This window comes from Penicillium oxalicum, chromosome I (genome assembly GCF_001723175.1).
Source record: "Penicillium oxalicum strain HP7-1 chromosome I, whole genome shotgun sequence".
In the NCBI taxonomy this organism is placed as follows: domain Eukaryota; kingdom Fungi; phylum Ascomycota; class Eurotiomycetes; order Eurotiales; family Aspergillaceae; genus Penicillium; species Penicillium oxalicum.
In genome coordinates this window covers 3,839,766-3,853,855 of record NC_064650.1, presented here as the reverse complement: position 1 = coordinate 3,853,855, position 14,090 = coordinate 3,839,766, and the positions used below count along the sequence as shown (strand labels likewise).

General features: G+C 50.2%; 4 protein-coding genes across 4 annotated transcripts; 2 read left to right on the top strand and 2 right to left on the bottom strand.

The window, feature by feature from the left end:
* Nucleotides 1–29: 29 nt before the first annotated feature.
* Nucleotides 30–1,790, bottom strand: POX_a01266 (uncharacterized protein; the record flags this gene model as incomplete). Its single annotated transcript, XM_050110195.1, has 7 exons — nt 30–155; nt 231–487; nt 582–647; nt 718–815; nt 890–1,294; nt 1,359–1,544; nt 1,603–1,790. The coding sequence occupies 7 exons, from the start codon at nt 1,788–1,790 to the stop codon at nt 30–32; spliced, it is 1,326 nt and encodes a 441-aa protein (XP_049973963.1).
* Nucleotides 1,791–5,875: 4,085 nt separating this feature from the next.
* On the top strand, nt 5,876–6,468 carry POX_a01264 (Diphosphoinositol polyphosphate phosphohydrolase aps1; the record flags this gene model as incomplete). The annotated part of the gene is made up of 2 exons (XM_050110194.1): nt 5,876–5,924; nt 6,041–6,468. The coding sequence occupies 2 exons, from the start codon at nt 5,876–5,878 to the stop codon at nt 6,466–6,468; spliced, it is 477 nt and encodes a 158-aa protein (XP_049973962.1).
* A 1,505-nt stretch (nt 6,469–7,973) lies between these two features.
* POX_a01263 (DNA-directed RNA polymerase II subunit RPB3) lies at nt 7,974–9,217 on the top strand (the record flags this gene model as incomplete). The annotated part of the gene is made up of 3 exons (XM_050110193.1): nt 7,974–8,027; nt 8,154–8,719; nt 8,845–9,217. The coding sequence occupies 3 exons, from the start codon at nt 7,974–7,976 to the stop codon at nt 9,215–9,217; spliced, it is 993 nt and encodes a 330-aa protein (XP_049973961.1).
* Nucleotides 9,218–11,280: 2,063 nt separating this feature from the next.
* POX_a01262 (uncharacterized protein) lies at nt 11,281–11,586 on the bottom strand (the record flags this gene model as incomplete). Its single annotated transcript, XM_050110192.1, has 2 exons — nt 11,281–11,352; nt 11,449–11,586. The coding sequence occupies 2 exons, from the start codon at nt 11,584–11,586 to the stop codon at nt 11,281–11,283; spliced, it is 210 nt and encodes a 69-aa protein (XP_049973960.1).
* Between the last annotated feature and the right edge of the window lie 2,504 nt (nt 11,587–14,090).

Genomic DNA, 14,090 nt, shown 5'->3' with positions numbered 1-14,090 from the left:
AGGCCGTGTAGGGTTCTACCGGAGCCTTCTCAATCGAATAGCACCACAGCGCTGTCCTTGACGATCTTCGGTCCGAGCACTGCGGCGAGTTCGGCAACAATACCCTTTACAGACTGCGGGTTATCCATTGGCATTTGATCCCAGCCGACGAGATCCTGTTTGCAAATCAAGGTGTGAGACGAGTTCATTGTTGTCGGGAGGGGAAAGAAAAATGGAACCTGCACCCTTACCTCCATTTGCACAAATGATCCATGATACAGCAGTAACCATTGATTCAAATTCAGTGCCTTGACTTCATCCAGCGTCAGGACCCCCGGCATATTGAGGTCGAAGAGGGAAATCTCGGTTTCGTCCACATCGGGGTCAAGATCTGGAAAAGGACGAGATTGCTGCGGGGCTCGTTCTCTTGACATGGAGACATAGGGTTGGGAATTAAGCTTGTCCGAGAGCGCGCCGTCGAGCGGATCCCATTCGTATGACTCGGGATCTGATGAGCGTTGGGGTCAGTGGAGGTGGTGCAAACAAGTAACGCATCAACCAGTACCGACACGAAGGCCGGGAGAGGTCTGGACCAGGCTCACCTAGAATGTATTGCGGTCGAAAATTGCCCTTGTATCGCATCTTTACGCAGTTGTGGATATAGAAGCCTATATACACCGTGAGTGAGGGCCCTGCATTCCGAGCATCGGACCTCCTCATGGAGGTGGATACACTTACCCATGTAGTAATACGCATAATCGTTTGCCTGGGCATAGGCAATCTCCCGCATTGCGCTCAGTTTCCCAAACTCCCAATGTTCAAAGTCCGGGTCATAGCTTTGAGCCAGCCATCAATTAGCATCGTGACAACAGTCAAGGCAAGGTTTGTCCTCGTGGTATGGAACGCTTACAAGATGTAGACTGAGCTTACGCCGGTGGGAACCAGGTCAAGCACCGCCACCGCAATCAGCTTCCCATCCAAACGATAGCACTGATGCCAAGATCCTAGCTTCTTTTCGGTGGCGTTGGCTTTGGTGACGGTCTGGGGGGACCGCTTGATGCCGGAGCACAGGAAACCCTCAAAGTCCTTGGTCTTCCAGCGTGAGACATCTTCTTTGTGGACCTTGGTCTGATACTTTACAAACAAGTCGAATTTCGCCTGGGAGACTGAGTCGCCTTCCAAGTTCACCTCGAACTTGTGCGCCGGCTCGAGTGGACGGTTGGTAATTGGATCTATAGGGCGCTTGATTTTGTTGTACTCTGACTCATGGACCGCCGATTGGAGGTCAAAATGGGTCTTTCGATGGCGCTTTTCTCTACAAAGCTCAGTCAACATTACCACCCTGTCAAAGCTTGAGAAGGTCAAGGGACGGGCCATACTCTCTCGTCCATGGGGAGAGGCGGGCAACTTTACGGAGATACTCTGGGCCCAAGATGAACTTGTTCCAACGATTGATCGCTTTGCGTTGGTCCCGGCGAGGTTGATAGGCATTGGCCTCGAGTCTCATAGTGTAGTGCGGACAGCATGATCTTTGCAGGTTCTGCTTGTAGTAGAGCTTGCCCGACCTGGATCCAGACGTGGTTAATCACTTGTGCTTCTCGATCACCGGCCGGATAGTCGTACCGTCGCCATCCCCGATGGATCAGCTCTTCATAGTGGTTGGGCCGTACGACCAAGGAACTGGCGTAGTAGGAAACACCTGATAATACCAAGAACGTGATGACATAATGTGTCAGAATCTCAAATTCACCATTGAGGGGGATGGAAGCTCCATTCACGGCAGTCAGAAGGGAGGCAACAGAGTGTGACATACTCCCATTGTTGGATTTGCAATATCCACACGAATTCCGTTGATAGCCTAATTGAGCATGGTGGCGAAATCCGGTCGTTCTGGTTAGCTCTCGTGTAACCTTGCTACTGCTAGTAATTTCGAGGGAGTAGCCAAAAAAGAAAAAAAAAAAGGAAAAACAAAAGATATCTTTTTTTCTTTCCCTTCTCCCTTTCGTCCCATTACTTGAGCAATCAACAGCGGGGCGATGCAGTTCTTGCCGGCTTTTAGGCCTGATGGGGGCATCGCGGACTACCAAAGGGGGAAAGAGAGCAGCCACGCAGAGCTCGCCGCGAGGCCACGAGGTGGCCGGGGAGGATCTCAGTGGCTGATGGGCATTGGAGGGGCATTCAACCGGGGGAGAAAGAGGGAGGGGCCACTATGGCCGTCACGCAGTGGGACACTTGGGACATACCTAACGGCCGGAAGAGCGACAGCTGTCGCGCGCGTTCGGCGTCAACGGGCTCCATCCGTGGAGTCTGAACGACTGGCTCCCGAGAAGCGGCGGTCCCGGCGGGCGCAGAAAAAGATGGCCGGCGAGGTAGATGAAAAGCTCCACAGACCAGTGACAAATCAAAGAGAGCGAAAAAGAGAGTAGATCCAGAGAAAGAAAGGAAGTGATTCGAGGATGGAGGGGACGAGCGTGGATGATCAGTTCGAGATGAGCGAGATGGGCACGGAGGAGTTTGGGATTTTTCAAGGAAAAATGATGTTGTAGATGTCGATGCCGGGGAGAAGGAGGGGGTGCCGCTCCGGGGTGGAGCAGATTCAGGCGGGGGAGACAAGGCAAAACGACACTGACTCGCTCGTCTCGACCGTGGAGTGGAGGGTGTCTGATTCCATCCACATGTACTTTAAATGAATCGTGCGAGAGAGAGAGAGAGAGGGAGAGAGAGAAAGAGAGGATGTGGAGGAGAGAAAGTGGAATGTCGAGGCAGAACACCGAAACGTGACTCTTGAGACCAAGAGGGATGGTACTTGTACAGGACTTTACTTGGGGTTGCTACAGGATAGCGTATTTATCAGCTCATTTCAGGCGTGCAGGTGGCAGAAAGATGTAAAAGGAGGTCAAACAGAGGTCAAACAGATCCAGTCAAAGTGTATCGAGCTGTTGCTCCTTCGCCTGCGGTATCACATCACCATTGACGCTTTGCCAAGTGATTGTTTTGATCGAGAACGCGGCACCCCACTACTACTACTACTACTACTACTACTACTACTACTACTACTACTACTACTACTACTACTACTACTACCAGGGCATCACGAGCAATCTCGATGGTACTCAGATGGCGCTTCGGGTTAGCTATCTGAGCCAGGCTCGGTTCAGGGCGAAGTTTCATTGAAAGGGATGGTGCCCGCATTTGCTTTGTGATGGAGGAGAGGGAGTGCCAGTCGATGATTCTATACAGATGTAGTCCCCGGAAAATGCACGGGACATCGGAGACGGTCCTGTCACCCATCACTACCGTCACGGTAGTGCCGTGAGTGTTGAGGGTTCTCGTGTACAGAGCTACAGATACGAAAGGAATCGAAATCGCCGAATGGTACAAATTCCCCACCGTCCAAGAGGCCTGCTAGCTGGATAGTCGAATGAGGCAAACTCATGAGACAGAGGATCATCCCGCACGTTCAACACAAATCAGTCTCTCTGTCCATTGTAGTGGACCCTGTACCTGGTCCATTCGACGACGGCTAAGCTAGATCCCCTATAGATCATTCTCGTAGTCGGCCAGTGTATGACTGCAAGACCATGTTCATGACCAATGCCCCTGGGTATTTAGTGGATAGTATGACCATAGACTGTAGAATTACTAGAGTGATAGCATGGCAATTTTCAAAATTGTAACATGATATTTATGCCAAAAATGATACGCCACGCAAGTTGGCGGCCACTGCTCTTCTGTAAGATACCGGACTTACATCACGTTTGAGATCGTCACGGATTAATCGAGAAGAGGCTTGGGGCTCTTCTCGTTCAGGTTCAGGGCTCGGTACCGGCCGGGGCTCATCCCCCCGAGGCTTGGGAATTAGGGCAGAACCGTCCACCGGTCACTGACGGGTTCGGGCTGGGTTCGCTGTGACAGTATCGTCGGTCTCCTCGGCTTGTACGGTATCGACTGATCCGAGCCCAGTGACAAAAGGCGGGGGGCTTCGGTAATTCTGTGGAGGTCATGTTTGGCGAGTACTTGTTACGCTGGTTGGAGTTGTTTCGTCTCGGACGTTGGCCTCGGGAACTGATGGAATTTATCAACAGCATCTGTTGTATTGGCTCATGGATGATTTGGTAAGGGTAGTGGACCACTTCCTGGACGAGGGTACGACCTTCGTGAACACATCACCCGGGTCGACGGTTGACATCGCCATGTGATCAAGATTGAATTCACAGTTGATCGATCTTGACCCGGCATCTCGACAGTCGTGCTGGGTTTTTGATGAAGCTGCTACGACCAAAGTCCAACGACGGTGATGTACGAGGTAGGGAGTTACACTGCTCCAGTAGTAATCGCACCATCAAATCACCCGTTGACATGGTGACGGCATGATCCAGTTCGGCCGAAAGTAAATTACAGTACCATGTTACAGAGAGTATCACTATTTTCAGTACTCAAATACGATACCGCATCAATATCCAGCAAGGCATCACATGACCCTATATACGGCCAGGGTCAGGGAAGAAGACGAAACTTAAATTTGGGTTATGTGAAGAGTTGAGCCGCCAGGAGAGAAGCCGTGGGGAGCTCACAGAGAGCGCCAATTCCCTCATCAATTATGTAGTTTCTTCTCACTTTCATCGACAGATCATCTCTAGGCCCTGTTGGAGAGGTGAGTGACATTCGGGTCACTCCCGATATCCGGCGGCCGACAACGGGGCCTGTTGTAATATTGTAGATGCCCCCTCCTCGAGCGGCCGGCACAGAGGAACCCGCCAAAAGGAATCGAAATCAAATCACCCTGTCTACCACCATTCTTTTTTTTTGATTCCATTGCAAGCCGCACAGAGAGATTCTTTGCAATTCGACTACTGTCATAGCCGTAGGTAAACTACACTCAGCCATGCCGTCTCTCTGTAGTATGATTCTGTACTGTACAATTCTCCCTCTTGTAGACAGGAAGGAGTGTACAGCATGTACAACCGGCAGCGCACTGTACTTGATCTGGACTAGCTCTGTACTTTTATTGTACTTGATGTCCCGTCGTTGGCAGCAGCGCGACTCATGTCACAGATGGTCACATCAAGCCCATCGGTACTGCGTATTTGGTTCCTGGCCGAATCTGTTCATCCAGGATCTTTTCTTTCTTTTTTTTTTTTCTTTTTTTTTGGGTCTTCTTCTCTGCGCCGGACTGCGCCGCCGGATCGTGCCCCTCCTGTATGCCCACTTGGACGGAGACAACTCTTTTTTGTAGTCTTCATAGTCATCTCACCTTCATCTCCTTCAATTCCCCCCCCCCCCCTCTTTCTCCGCCACTTCCTTCATTCTCCTTTCCTGCCGACCATGCCTGCTACCATTTCCTCGTCCAGCTCTCTGGCCTTGACAGGCATGAATAGAAACAGCTAAGAGTTGTGAACTGTGATCTCGCCGCTTCTCTCTGATAATTTTTTTTCCCTTTTGGCTTTCCCCTTCATTCTTCGCCCACGTTTTTTTTTCCTTTTCTCCCCCGCAGTCTCGACCGTTCGCGCCCCAAGGGGAAGAAAAATTTCCCAACTCCGACCGCCCGCGACAGGAGAAGGTGATCAACCCAAATCGTGACCCGCTGATCTCCATTGGGAAAGCTCTCTTCTTCTTCAATCTCCCACGAAGTCTTCCTGGCTCCGCGGGAGCTCGAGACAGATCCGTGTCTACTGTGGACATTGTCCCCTTCTTGGTGGTTGCTGAATCACGACTCTCTCCTCGTCTGTCTTCTCATCATCTTCATTCGACTCCCGTTTGATCATTATCATTTTTCTCCCTCTCCCTTTTCTTCCTTCTTTCCTCATCCTTGAATCTCTCTGGAAGCGACCAAACGGCCTTCCCCGGAGTTCAATTGAAATTTGACACCCTGGCGACTCGAAGTTCGACTATCACCATGGCCCAAAATCGGTCCATGGAGTCCCGTGTCGGGCGGAAGAACCAACGTGAGTCCTCCAGTCCAGCATGTGGGGCACAACGTGGCGTGGCCTTGACCGAGCTGGGAAGGATAAAGAACGAATCTTGGCTGACTGGAGCTCTCCCCTTGGGGTATCGTACATAGGCTACGGCTCCAAAGGCGAACGTCTCGTGGCCGGCGTGGTGCCCCTCTCCGCCGACAAGACCAAAGTCCTCATGATTCAATCGGCCGGTCCCGGCGGTTGGGTGCTCCCCAAGGGAGGGTGGGAGCTCGATGAGTCCACCGCGGCGCAAGCGGCTTGTCGTGAAGCCTGGGAAGAAGCAGGAGTCATTTGCACGGTGCTCCGGGATCTTGGCTTAATACCCGACATGCGCCCCTCCGGCCTGTTGACCACACAAGCGCCCAAGGCCTCGTATCAGTTCTTCGAGGTCAGCGTCGATAAAGAGGAGTCTGAGTGGCCAGAGATGCACAAAAGGAAACGACAGTGGGTGAGCTACGCCCAGGCCGCCACTGCCTTGGCCAACCGACCCGAGTTGCTGGAGGCCTTGAAACGCAGCTCTCTGAAGCGATAGGGACATCTGCCATTGCTTCGTACATATAAAAATGTCCTCGCGACAGCCCCATTTTCGTACATTACTCTCAATTCTCGGGTCCTCTCGAGGGCCTCGGATGCATACTGATGACGACTTGAAACGACCTCATCCACACAAAAGCAGAGTGGTAGCTTCCCTCCAAAATTTTGGCGGCTCTTGATCGATCTTATTTTTTTTCTTCGCCCTTTGCTTTCTCCTTCGTCGACCTCCTCTCGCCTTTCTCGCCTCTCCCCCTCGCTCCATGAACATCTACGCACCTGTTCCCGCCGCCACAAGTCTCGTTTTCGCCTTCCTTGGGCGATTGAATCGGCACATCTTAGCTTCGCTTTCTGTCTCCTTTCTGTCGAATTAGAAACGGGTGATGAGACGAGGATGGGTCCAGCAGATGCGGAGTTTACCGTCCAGCTGCTGACTTGGACTCATCCATATTGCGGATTACCATCGACACACCTTGTACCATTCTTAACAATGAAAAACGAGAGCAACACTGGAAATCTATAACCGAGAACCAATCGATTGTTCTTGTGCCATTGTTTCTTGCTCCAGTCCCATAACCCTTAGGTCTTGCATTCACGCTCCACACCAATTCAGGATCAAGTGAAGATCAGCGCATTGACTGTTCAATAACTCGACACAGAGAGTAAATCTCGGCCTTGTAAATTCTCTCGAACCTTACCGGCTACTTTGAAGGTGAAAGAGTAACCCCGGATTAGGTACTTGCACGGAGGAAGGAAAGCTTTCGGGGTATTCGGCACACGACGTATCCTATACCCGGCACCACTTGGTGTTTTTTGGTCTCGATCGAGTCTTAGCCACAAGGGAGAAATGAGTCGCGGAGCAGAGCGAAAAATGGCTCCAACGAGCCCCTGAAATATATCACTCGAACACACGTCAATCAATACGGTATTGACAGGGACCGACTCCGTTATCGTTCCGAATATCTTTGAGCATTAGACTTCCGTTTTCCTTAGAAGATCGGCATATGACAGGGGGCCCAAAGTGTCTTTCGAGGTACTTCATCGATGGTGTGTCACGTGATTATCATGGTCCGGGGCAGGATTTTGTCCGATGATTCGGCATGCTGAATGCATGAATAATATGCTAAAGGCCAAGCTGAGAGCATGGTCTTCTAGATACTACTCATCTGATTTATTTCCGTGTCGCGCACTAACCCGGCGTTGTGTCATCATCTGGCTGTCGAGGCCGCGCCACAAACGTCCCTCACTCATACATGTCGGGGCTCTGGACGAGGTCCACGCCCAAATAGGAAAAGCGCCAACTGATACTCCGAAGGCTCAACGCCGCGCGATCTTTCTGGCAGCGTACAGATCAAACCAACTAATTTCACCCGTACTCCTCGCTCAGCTTCCTTGCACTCTCTCCACGCGCATCTCTCATCATATGAGCAAGAACTAAGCTTTCGATTCTCTGACTCGCTTGGCCGCGAGCCGCGCGCGCGCTCCCCCCCCCCCCATTTTCACAACATGGATTATGAGATGGACCTCGAGCCCACGGGGCCTCAGGTCACTGTTCGCGAGGTATAAAAGATCTCTCTTTCCCCCCAAATCCCTCTGCCTTCCCTTCTCGGCGGGACGAAAGTGGTCGATGCAGCTTGGATGTGCATGTCTAACACGATTCGGGTCTTTCCCTTCCTCTCGTTCTAGGTTGAACCCCATCGAGTCGATTTCAGATTAAGCTCCGTTGATCTCGCATTTGCCAACTCCCTTCGCCGTGTCATTCTCGCCGAGGTCCCTACCGTCGCACTCGATCTGATCGAAATTGAAAACAACACCTCCGTGATTCCCGATGAGATGCTGGCCCATCGGTTGGGTCTGATTCCACTGAATGCGAAGAACTGCGAGCAAGACCTCGAGTATACCCGTGATTGCGACTGCGAGGATCACTGTGTACGATGCAGTGTGACCCTGAGACTGCATGTGCGCTGTGACAGTGGCATCATGTCGGTATATGCGCGGGATTTGATGGTGCAGGGAGAGCGAGTCAACGATACCATTGGTGACCCCGTCATTACCGATCCCGAGGGCAAAGGCCCGCTGATCTGCAAATTGGCCAAGGGTCAGGAGATCAAATTGACTTGTTTGGCCAAGAAGGGGACTGCGAAAGAGCATGCCAAGTGGGCTCCAACTTCGGCTGTGGGATTTGAATATGACCCTCACAATAACTTGAAACATGTGGATTACTGGTATGAGCAGGATCCAATCAAGGAATGGTCAGTTCTTTCGTCTTTGATTCTCTCAGCACGATGCTCTTTTGTCTGCAATCTTTCCTTTTCTTCTCGACCTGTGCGCAGATGGAGATCCCATGTTCGATTTGCTAATCTCTGTATGATTCCAGGCCCATCTCCGAGAATGCCGCTTGGGAGCAACCCAACAACCCGGACCAACCTTTTGACTATGACGCCGAACCAAACATTTTCTACCTGGATGTTGAGAGTATTGGCAACCTGGAGCCGGACATGATCATTCAACAGGGCATCTTTGTCCTGCAGAAGAAGCTCGCCCTCACCGTGTCCGAACTCACCGGGGAAGAGAATGGTCCCGCTGGCGGTCCCGAAGATGCCGACATGATGGGCGCCGGCGAGGATGCATATGAGCCTCCCGAGGGAATTGACGGCAACATGGGCGCGTACGGAAATGCTCCCTGGGGGGCGAGTGCCCAGACTCCATACGGTGCTACCCCCTATGGACAAAGTACATATGGCTTTTGAGGCGCAAATCACCTCGTTTGCAAAGCGTGACGGGGAAATGGGGAATCCCTTCTACGACAACTAGCCCCCATCCCCTTTTTTTTTCTCTTGTCTCTCCATTCTTCCCCCTATCGGCTTTCAAATAAAAAATGGGCTTGAGCATACTAGCTGGAGTTTTTTTTCCCCTGTTTGTTTTTCTTTGCCCCAATTTTCTTCTTCACGACGGGGTGGCGCAACCGGGTATTTTGTTTCTTCTTGTTGATCTTTTGCTTGTCATGTCGTACACTGGCCCTTTTCTCGAGTTGGTTAATCCCCACCAGATGCTGCCATTTACGGGGTTTGCTCGATCAGATCTCATCGTGTCTATAAATTTTTCCTCCATCGAATGGCACCTTGAAAATACACGGGTATATTTAAAAACCTAGATCCTCATCCGCGAAATGTCCTGGGTACCTAGATACCTACCTACCGGGTATCATAGTATGTATACATGGTAGTACACCGAAGGTGCACGAGAAACCTCTGCTGCAGAGCACCGATCCTCGACTCCTTCCAAGCTCCGAGACGACTCCGAAACGGCTACAAACCTAGTACAATTCTTTTCTCGGTCTGATTTTTGATCGACATGTTTGTCTGGGCATGATGATGGATGTTCGCAATGTACCACCTCACGGTCCCCGTCTCCCTTCAAGCCAACTCTTTATCTTTTCGATTGAATTTCCAGAAACTGCCTAGTACTTGCTCATTTCCGAGAAATAGCAAGGAACCTCGTCCCTTAATATGGAACTCATGAAAGAGTCTCCTCTGCGATCTCTGTGCTGTAATGGTATCTTGTTATCTACTGAATGCGAGAGATATGAGAATAGCAAACTCAATCTACATACCTACCTACTGGTGCCTATTGAATAAGATGGTCTACATACCTACGGTTTATCTAGCGGCTGGAATCGGCGAACCTAATATTTTGTGGATAGAAGTATATGGATATCCGCTCTGCTGAGGTGGGACGGTGACAGTGGTCGGTGGCCGTTGGAGTCCATCACGCTCCAAACCTTTATGGAGCCATTAATGCTACATGTACCTACCAGTACCTTTCTACAGATGAGGTAGTGGGAAGGGGTTTTACAGTGTTCATCCAACTATTCAGCCTTCCATGGGTATATATTCAAATCAAAGAAACTAGGTAATCTGTGCTTCTTTTCACCGTCTATCCCTATCACTTACTACTGCAAAGTCGGAAGCTCCTGCCAACGATGGATCTCCAGCCGTCACGGGTGGTTTTGCATGGATAGTACCACTCATATATATTCCAGGTACTACAGTATACACTGATTCAATCAGTCTAACGAGACTGCCCGCTGGATCCGATCAAAATGGAAATATGGGTATAAAAGTCACCTGACCTACTACCTCATCGGTGCAGTTATGATGGGTTACTGTATCGAGCTTGAGTTCAAGTATCACTTTATATAAGCTGGATCCAGCACTGTTGGGGAATGATGGAATATCGAGGGAAAAGAGGTAGGTGTTCGTGTCGGTCCGCGAAAGTTGATACTACTGGTTGCGGGTGGAAATGAGGATCCGGTGCAGATGCAGGTACGGGCATGTTGCTGCGGAATAATTACCATATTATTTCATGATCATACTAGATCGTAAGTAGAGAGTAGATCAAGGCAATTGATCATGGTGGAGACGGCACATGCACTCTTTCCATAGGTATCTGTGCTATTGCTTTAAGAAACAAATATCGCTTGCTATATGTACCCACGCTTCCGATTCAAAATGTATGTGCAAATTTGGAGGGGGAAAAAGGGGAAAAAAAATCAAAGACTTTTGGAGATAAAAGGGCATTCGATCATGGCTGAAGGGTCGAGAGGATAGTACTTTCGGGTCACATGTAAAGAAAAGAAAAAAGCCGTCGAGACCTCCCCGTTTAGCAGCAGCATTCACAGCATTCAAAGCAGCAGAGACCAGCACAGCTAATTCAAGGTAAATCGAACCCGTCAGCGAGGGCACATATGATTTCGGGTGGGGGGGAGTTCTCAGAACTGCAAGCCCTGGTCCTGTTCGCATAGTTGAGGCACTTACACTCCGCAGCAGACGTCTTCGCCCTCACCACCACCACGCATGTGAACATTCATCTGTTCCGGGCCGCCCTGTACGAACAGAGAAGAGCATCGTGTTGTTAGTCCAGATTGATCACTTCGAGGGGTATCGGCTTCGAGTTGAGAAAGGATGTGTGGATTGCATACCGGTTGTTGAGTCACGGCCTCGCTGCTCATGTTGGGACCCGATGGGCTGTTAGGCTGCTGCAATTCAACATTGCGCGCATCCCATTTGTTTTCAGTCTCCTGGGCAGGGGAGAACCAGTTCTTGAGAGTGTCGAACATTGTTTTTTTCGGTGTATATATCCACGTGTTTGAATATGTCAAATGAAGAGAGAGGGAATTGGAGAGATAATCAGAGTGGAATAAGGAGTCAAGTCTGGGTATGACCCATGTAAGAGTGAGTCGGTCTCAGAGTTAAATAGAAGGAATGTACAGGGGTCCCGATAGAGCCAGAGAGCTGAGGGGTTTACGAGGGTTGCTATAGGCGAGCCGCGAAATGAGGTAGCCTAATGCACTAGAGGCCCGGCTCGGTGCTTGAGACAACAGGCTACGAGAGAGAGAGAGAGGTCAAGAGAGCGAAAGAGTATCGACTGGGTCTGATTGGATCCTCGTCAACTGTGACGGTGAACAAAAGTGGATGTCCTGGAGGGTCAGCCCCGACAACACGTACTGCCTGCAGTGCATGCGTTGGATAATTTGACCAAATCACAATTAAGCCTTACCCCGGCCGTAACTATGCCGTCTTGTTTTTTCTTGGCTGCCTGGAGCGACCAAAGGCAAGTGGCGCCAAGGAGCGTCATGCGGTCCACCCGGACGATCCCTCAATGACGGTTTATTGGTGATGCGATCAGACTATGAACCTGTCGGGTAGGGCTGATGGGGTTCAGGTACGTCCAGTCAGTGACGGTGGAATTCTAGGAACTGTGTTGTTAGGCCCCCGCCGAGGTCTGCATAGTGGGTGATGTCATGATGCTAGAGAGTCTGTTTGGTAGAGGTGAATGAGAGAGGGGGGGGGAAGAGAGAGAGTTGCAATGACGAGAGTTGAAAAGCGGGTGGGCGGATCAGGGATCACGAGGCAGCCCACAAACTAGCAAAACAAATCCTCGGGTTGCATGACACTAAACTCAAGCCTCCTCCGGGTCGGGCCTATCTGCATGTACTACGAGGTGACCTGGCAACGTGCTGGTAGGACTCAGTCACTGTAGGTACTACATACGTACCAACGGTATGATGTACTACTGCTACTGCTACTAGTACTGTAGTACCGTAGTAGGAGTAGGACTAAGTGCTGGTAAAAGGGGTTCTCCTCGAATCGGGTCTAATCGAGCGAGCATCACCTACTCACGTCCTTTTTTTTTTCTGTTCTGTCTTTTTGAGAGTCGCCTTGACAAGTCCGCCCGGGGAATGACGCTGGCCGATCTACAGTATTACGTTCCCAGCTCGATGCAGGGTCAGCCGTGTGGCTAGTAAGCCCGTGTCGGTGATGGTACCTCCTCCTCATGGATGAGTAGCTTTTTACCCCCTGGTCCTTTACTGATCAGAGCCCGACACGGCGATTCCGATGAAAAAGGTCCATCTGTCTCTGCATTTGCTTTGCCCTCCCCCCATCCACTATAGCCACAGCCACAGAAAAGCCGACGGTGAAGCCACATTACCACGCCAGTCCCATGTGCTAACTAAAATTTGATCTATGTAGTACTACACTTGTGATCTAATGGACAATCCTGAGACATCAACAGGTGGGGATGGGAACCTGAGCATGAATACTATCATACATATCTACCTGAAGGACCGTTTCAAAGGCTTTTTCAAGCGGAAATCAACCCTCTACCTATCAGAGTCGCTTAATCACTCCCAATATCTAATGCAGTCTGCCGAGTCAAGAGGCCCATATCTTAGGTAGGTAGTACTAAGACTGCTGCCGTGGTAATGACCCGGGCACTGCATGAGGTAGGCTTCCATATCATCTGACATGCAGATGCTAAACAATGTTTATTACAACACCATATGAATCAAGAGTGAACAAAGTCTCAGTCTTCAACAATAAAGGTGGACTGAGGATATCGTGGAACAAAGTGACCCGTTCAAAGGAGAAAACCTTCCATGTTCCTGTAACCCAAGCTAACTTTGGTGCCCACTAGAAGTACGCTCGGTATTAGTACTACAGTCCGTATAGAGGTTCTGCAAGCCCATATCAAACTATATCGGATCCCGTCCTCCCATTAGAGCCATCAAGCAACCTGATGCTCCTAGAGTGGTCGAGACACTAACTCTGGCCCTCCAGTCCCCCGCATGCATTTAATCGGACTCTTTGCCGTCATTTATATGATGCATCAAGACCGTCTCGCCTTTTTAGATGCGAAACTCGGGCATCCCGTCCGCTCATCATCCATGACGACCCCCTTTACAAATCGACTAGGTAGTCTCATCCACAAAGAATGGATTTAAACATCATCCCGTCTTTGTTGGAGGAGATCTTGCATCCCGTCCACGTCTCAATATCAAATATATCATTCAACAACCCAAGTGATGATTTGAAAATTGGAAAAGATCGAACCTTGAAGAAAGAAGATTGTTCCCTTACACCTCTGAAAAATGCCAATTGTGGGACAGAAAATGAAAGATCCTCCCTGTCTTGACCACTTTATTTGTCGTTGTCACCTAATGGTCCCGTCATCCAGTCTGACTGCCCTGGCTGGCTATTTGATGTGACGTTTGAAATATTTACATATGTTTACGTTTATATCAAACATTGCCATCTTGACAAAATCACTTTCATTCTGGCA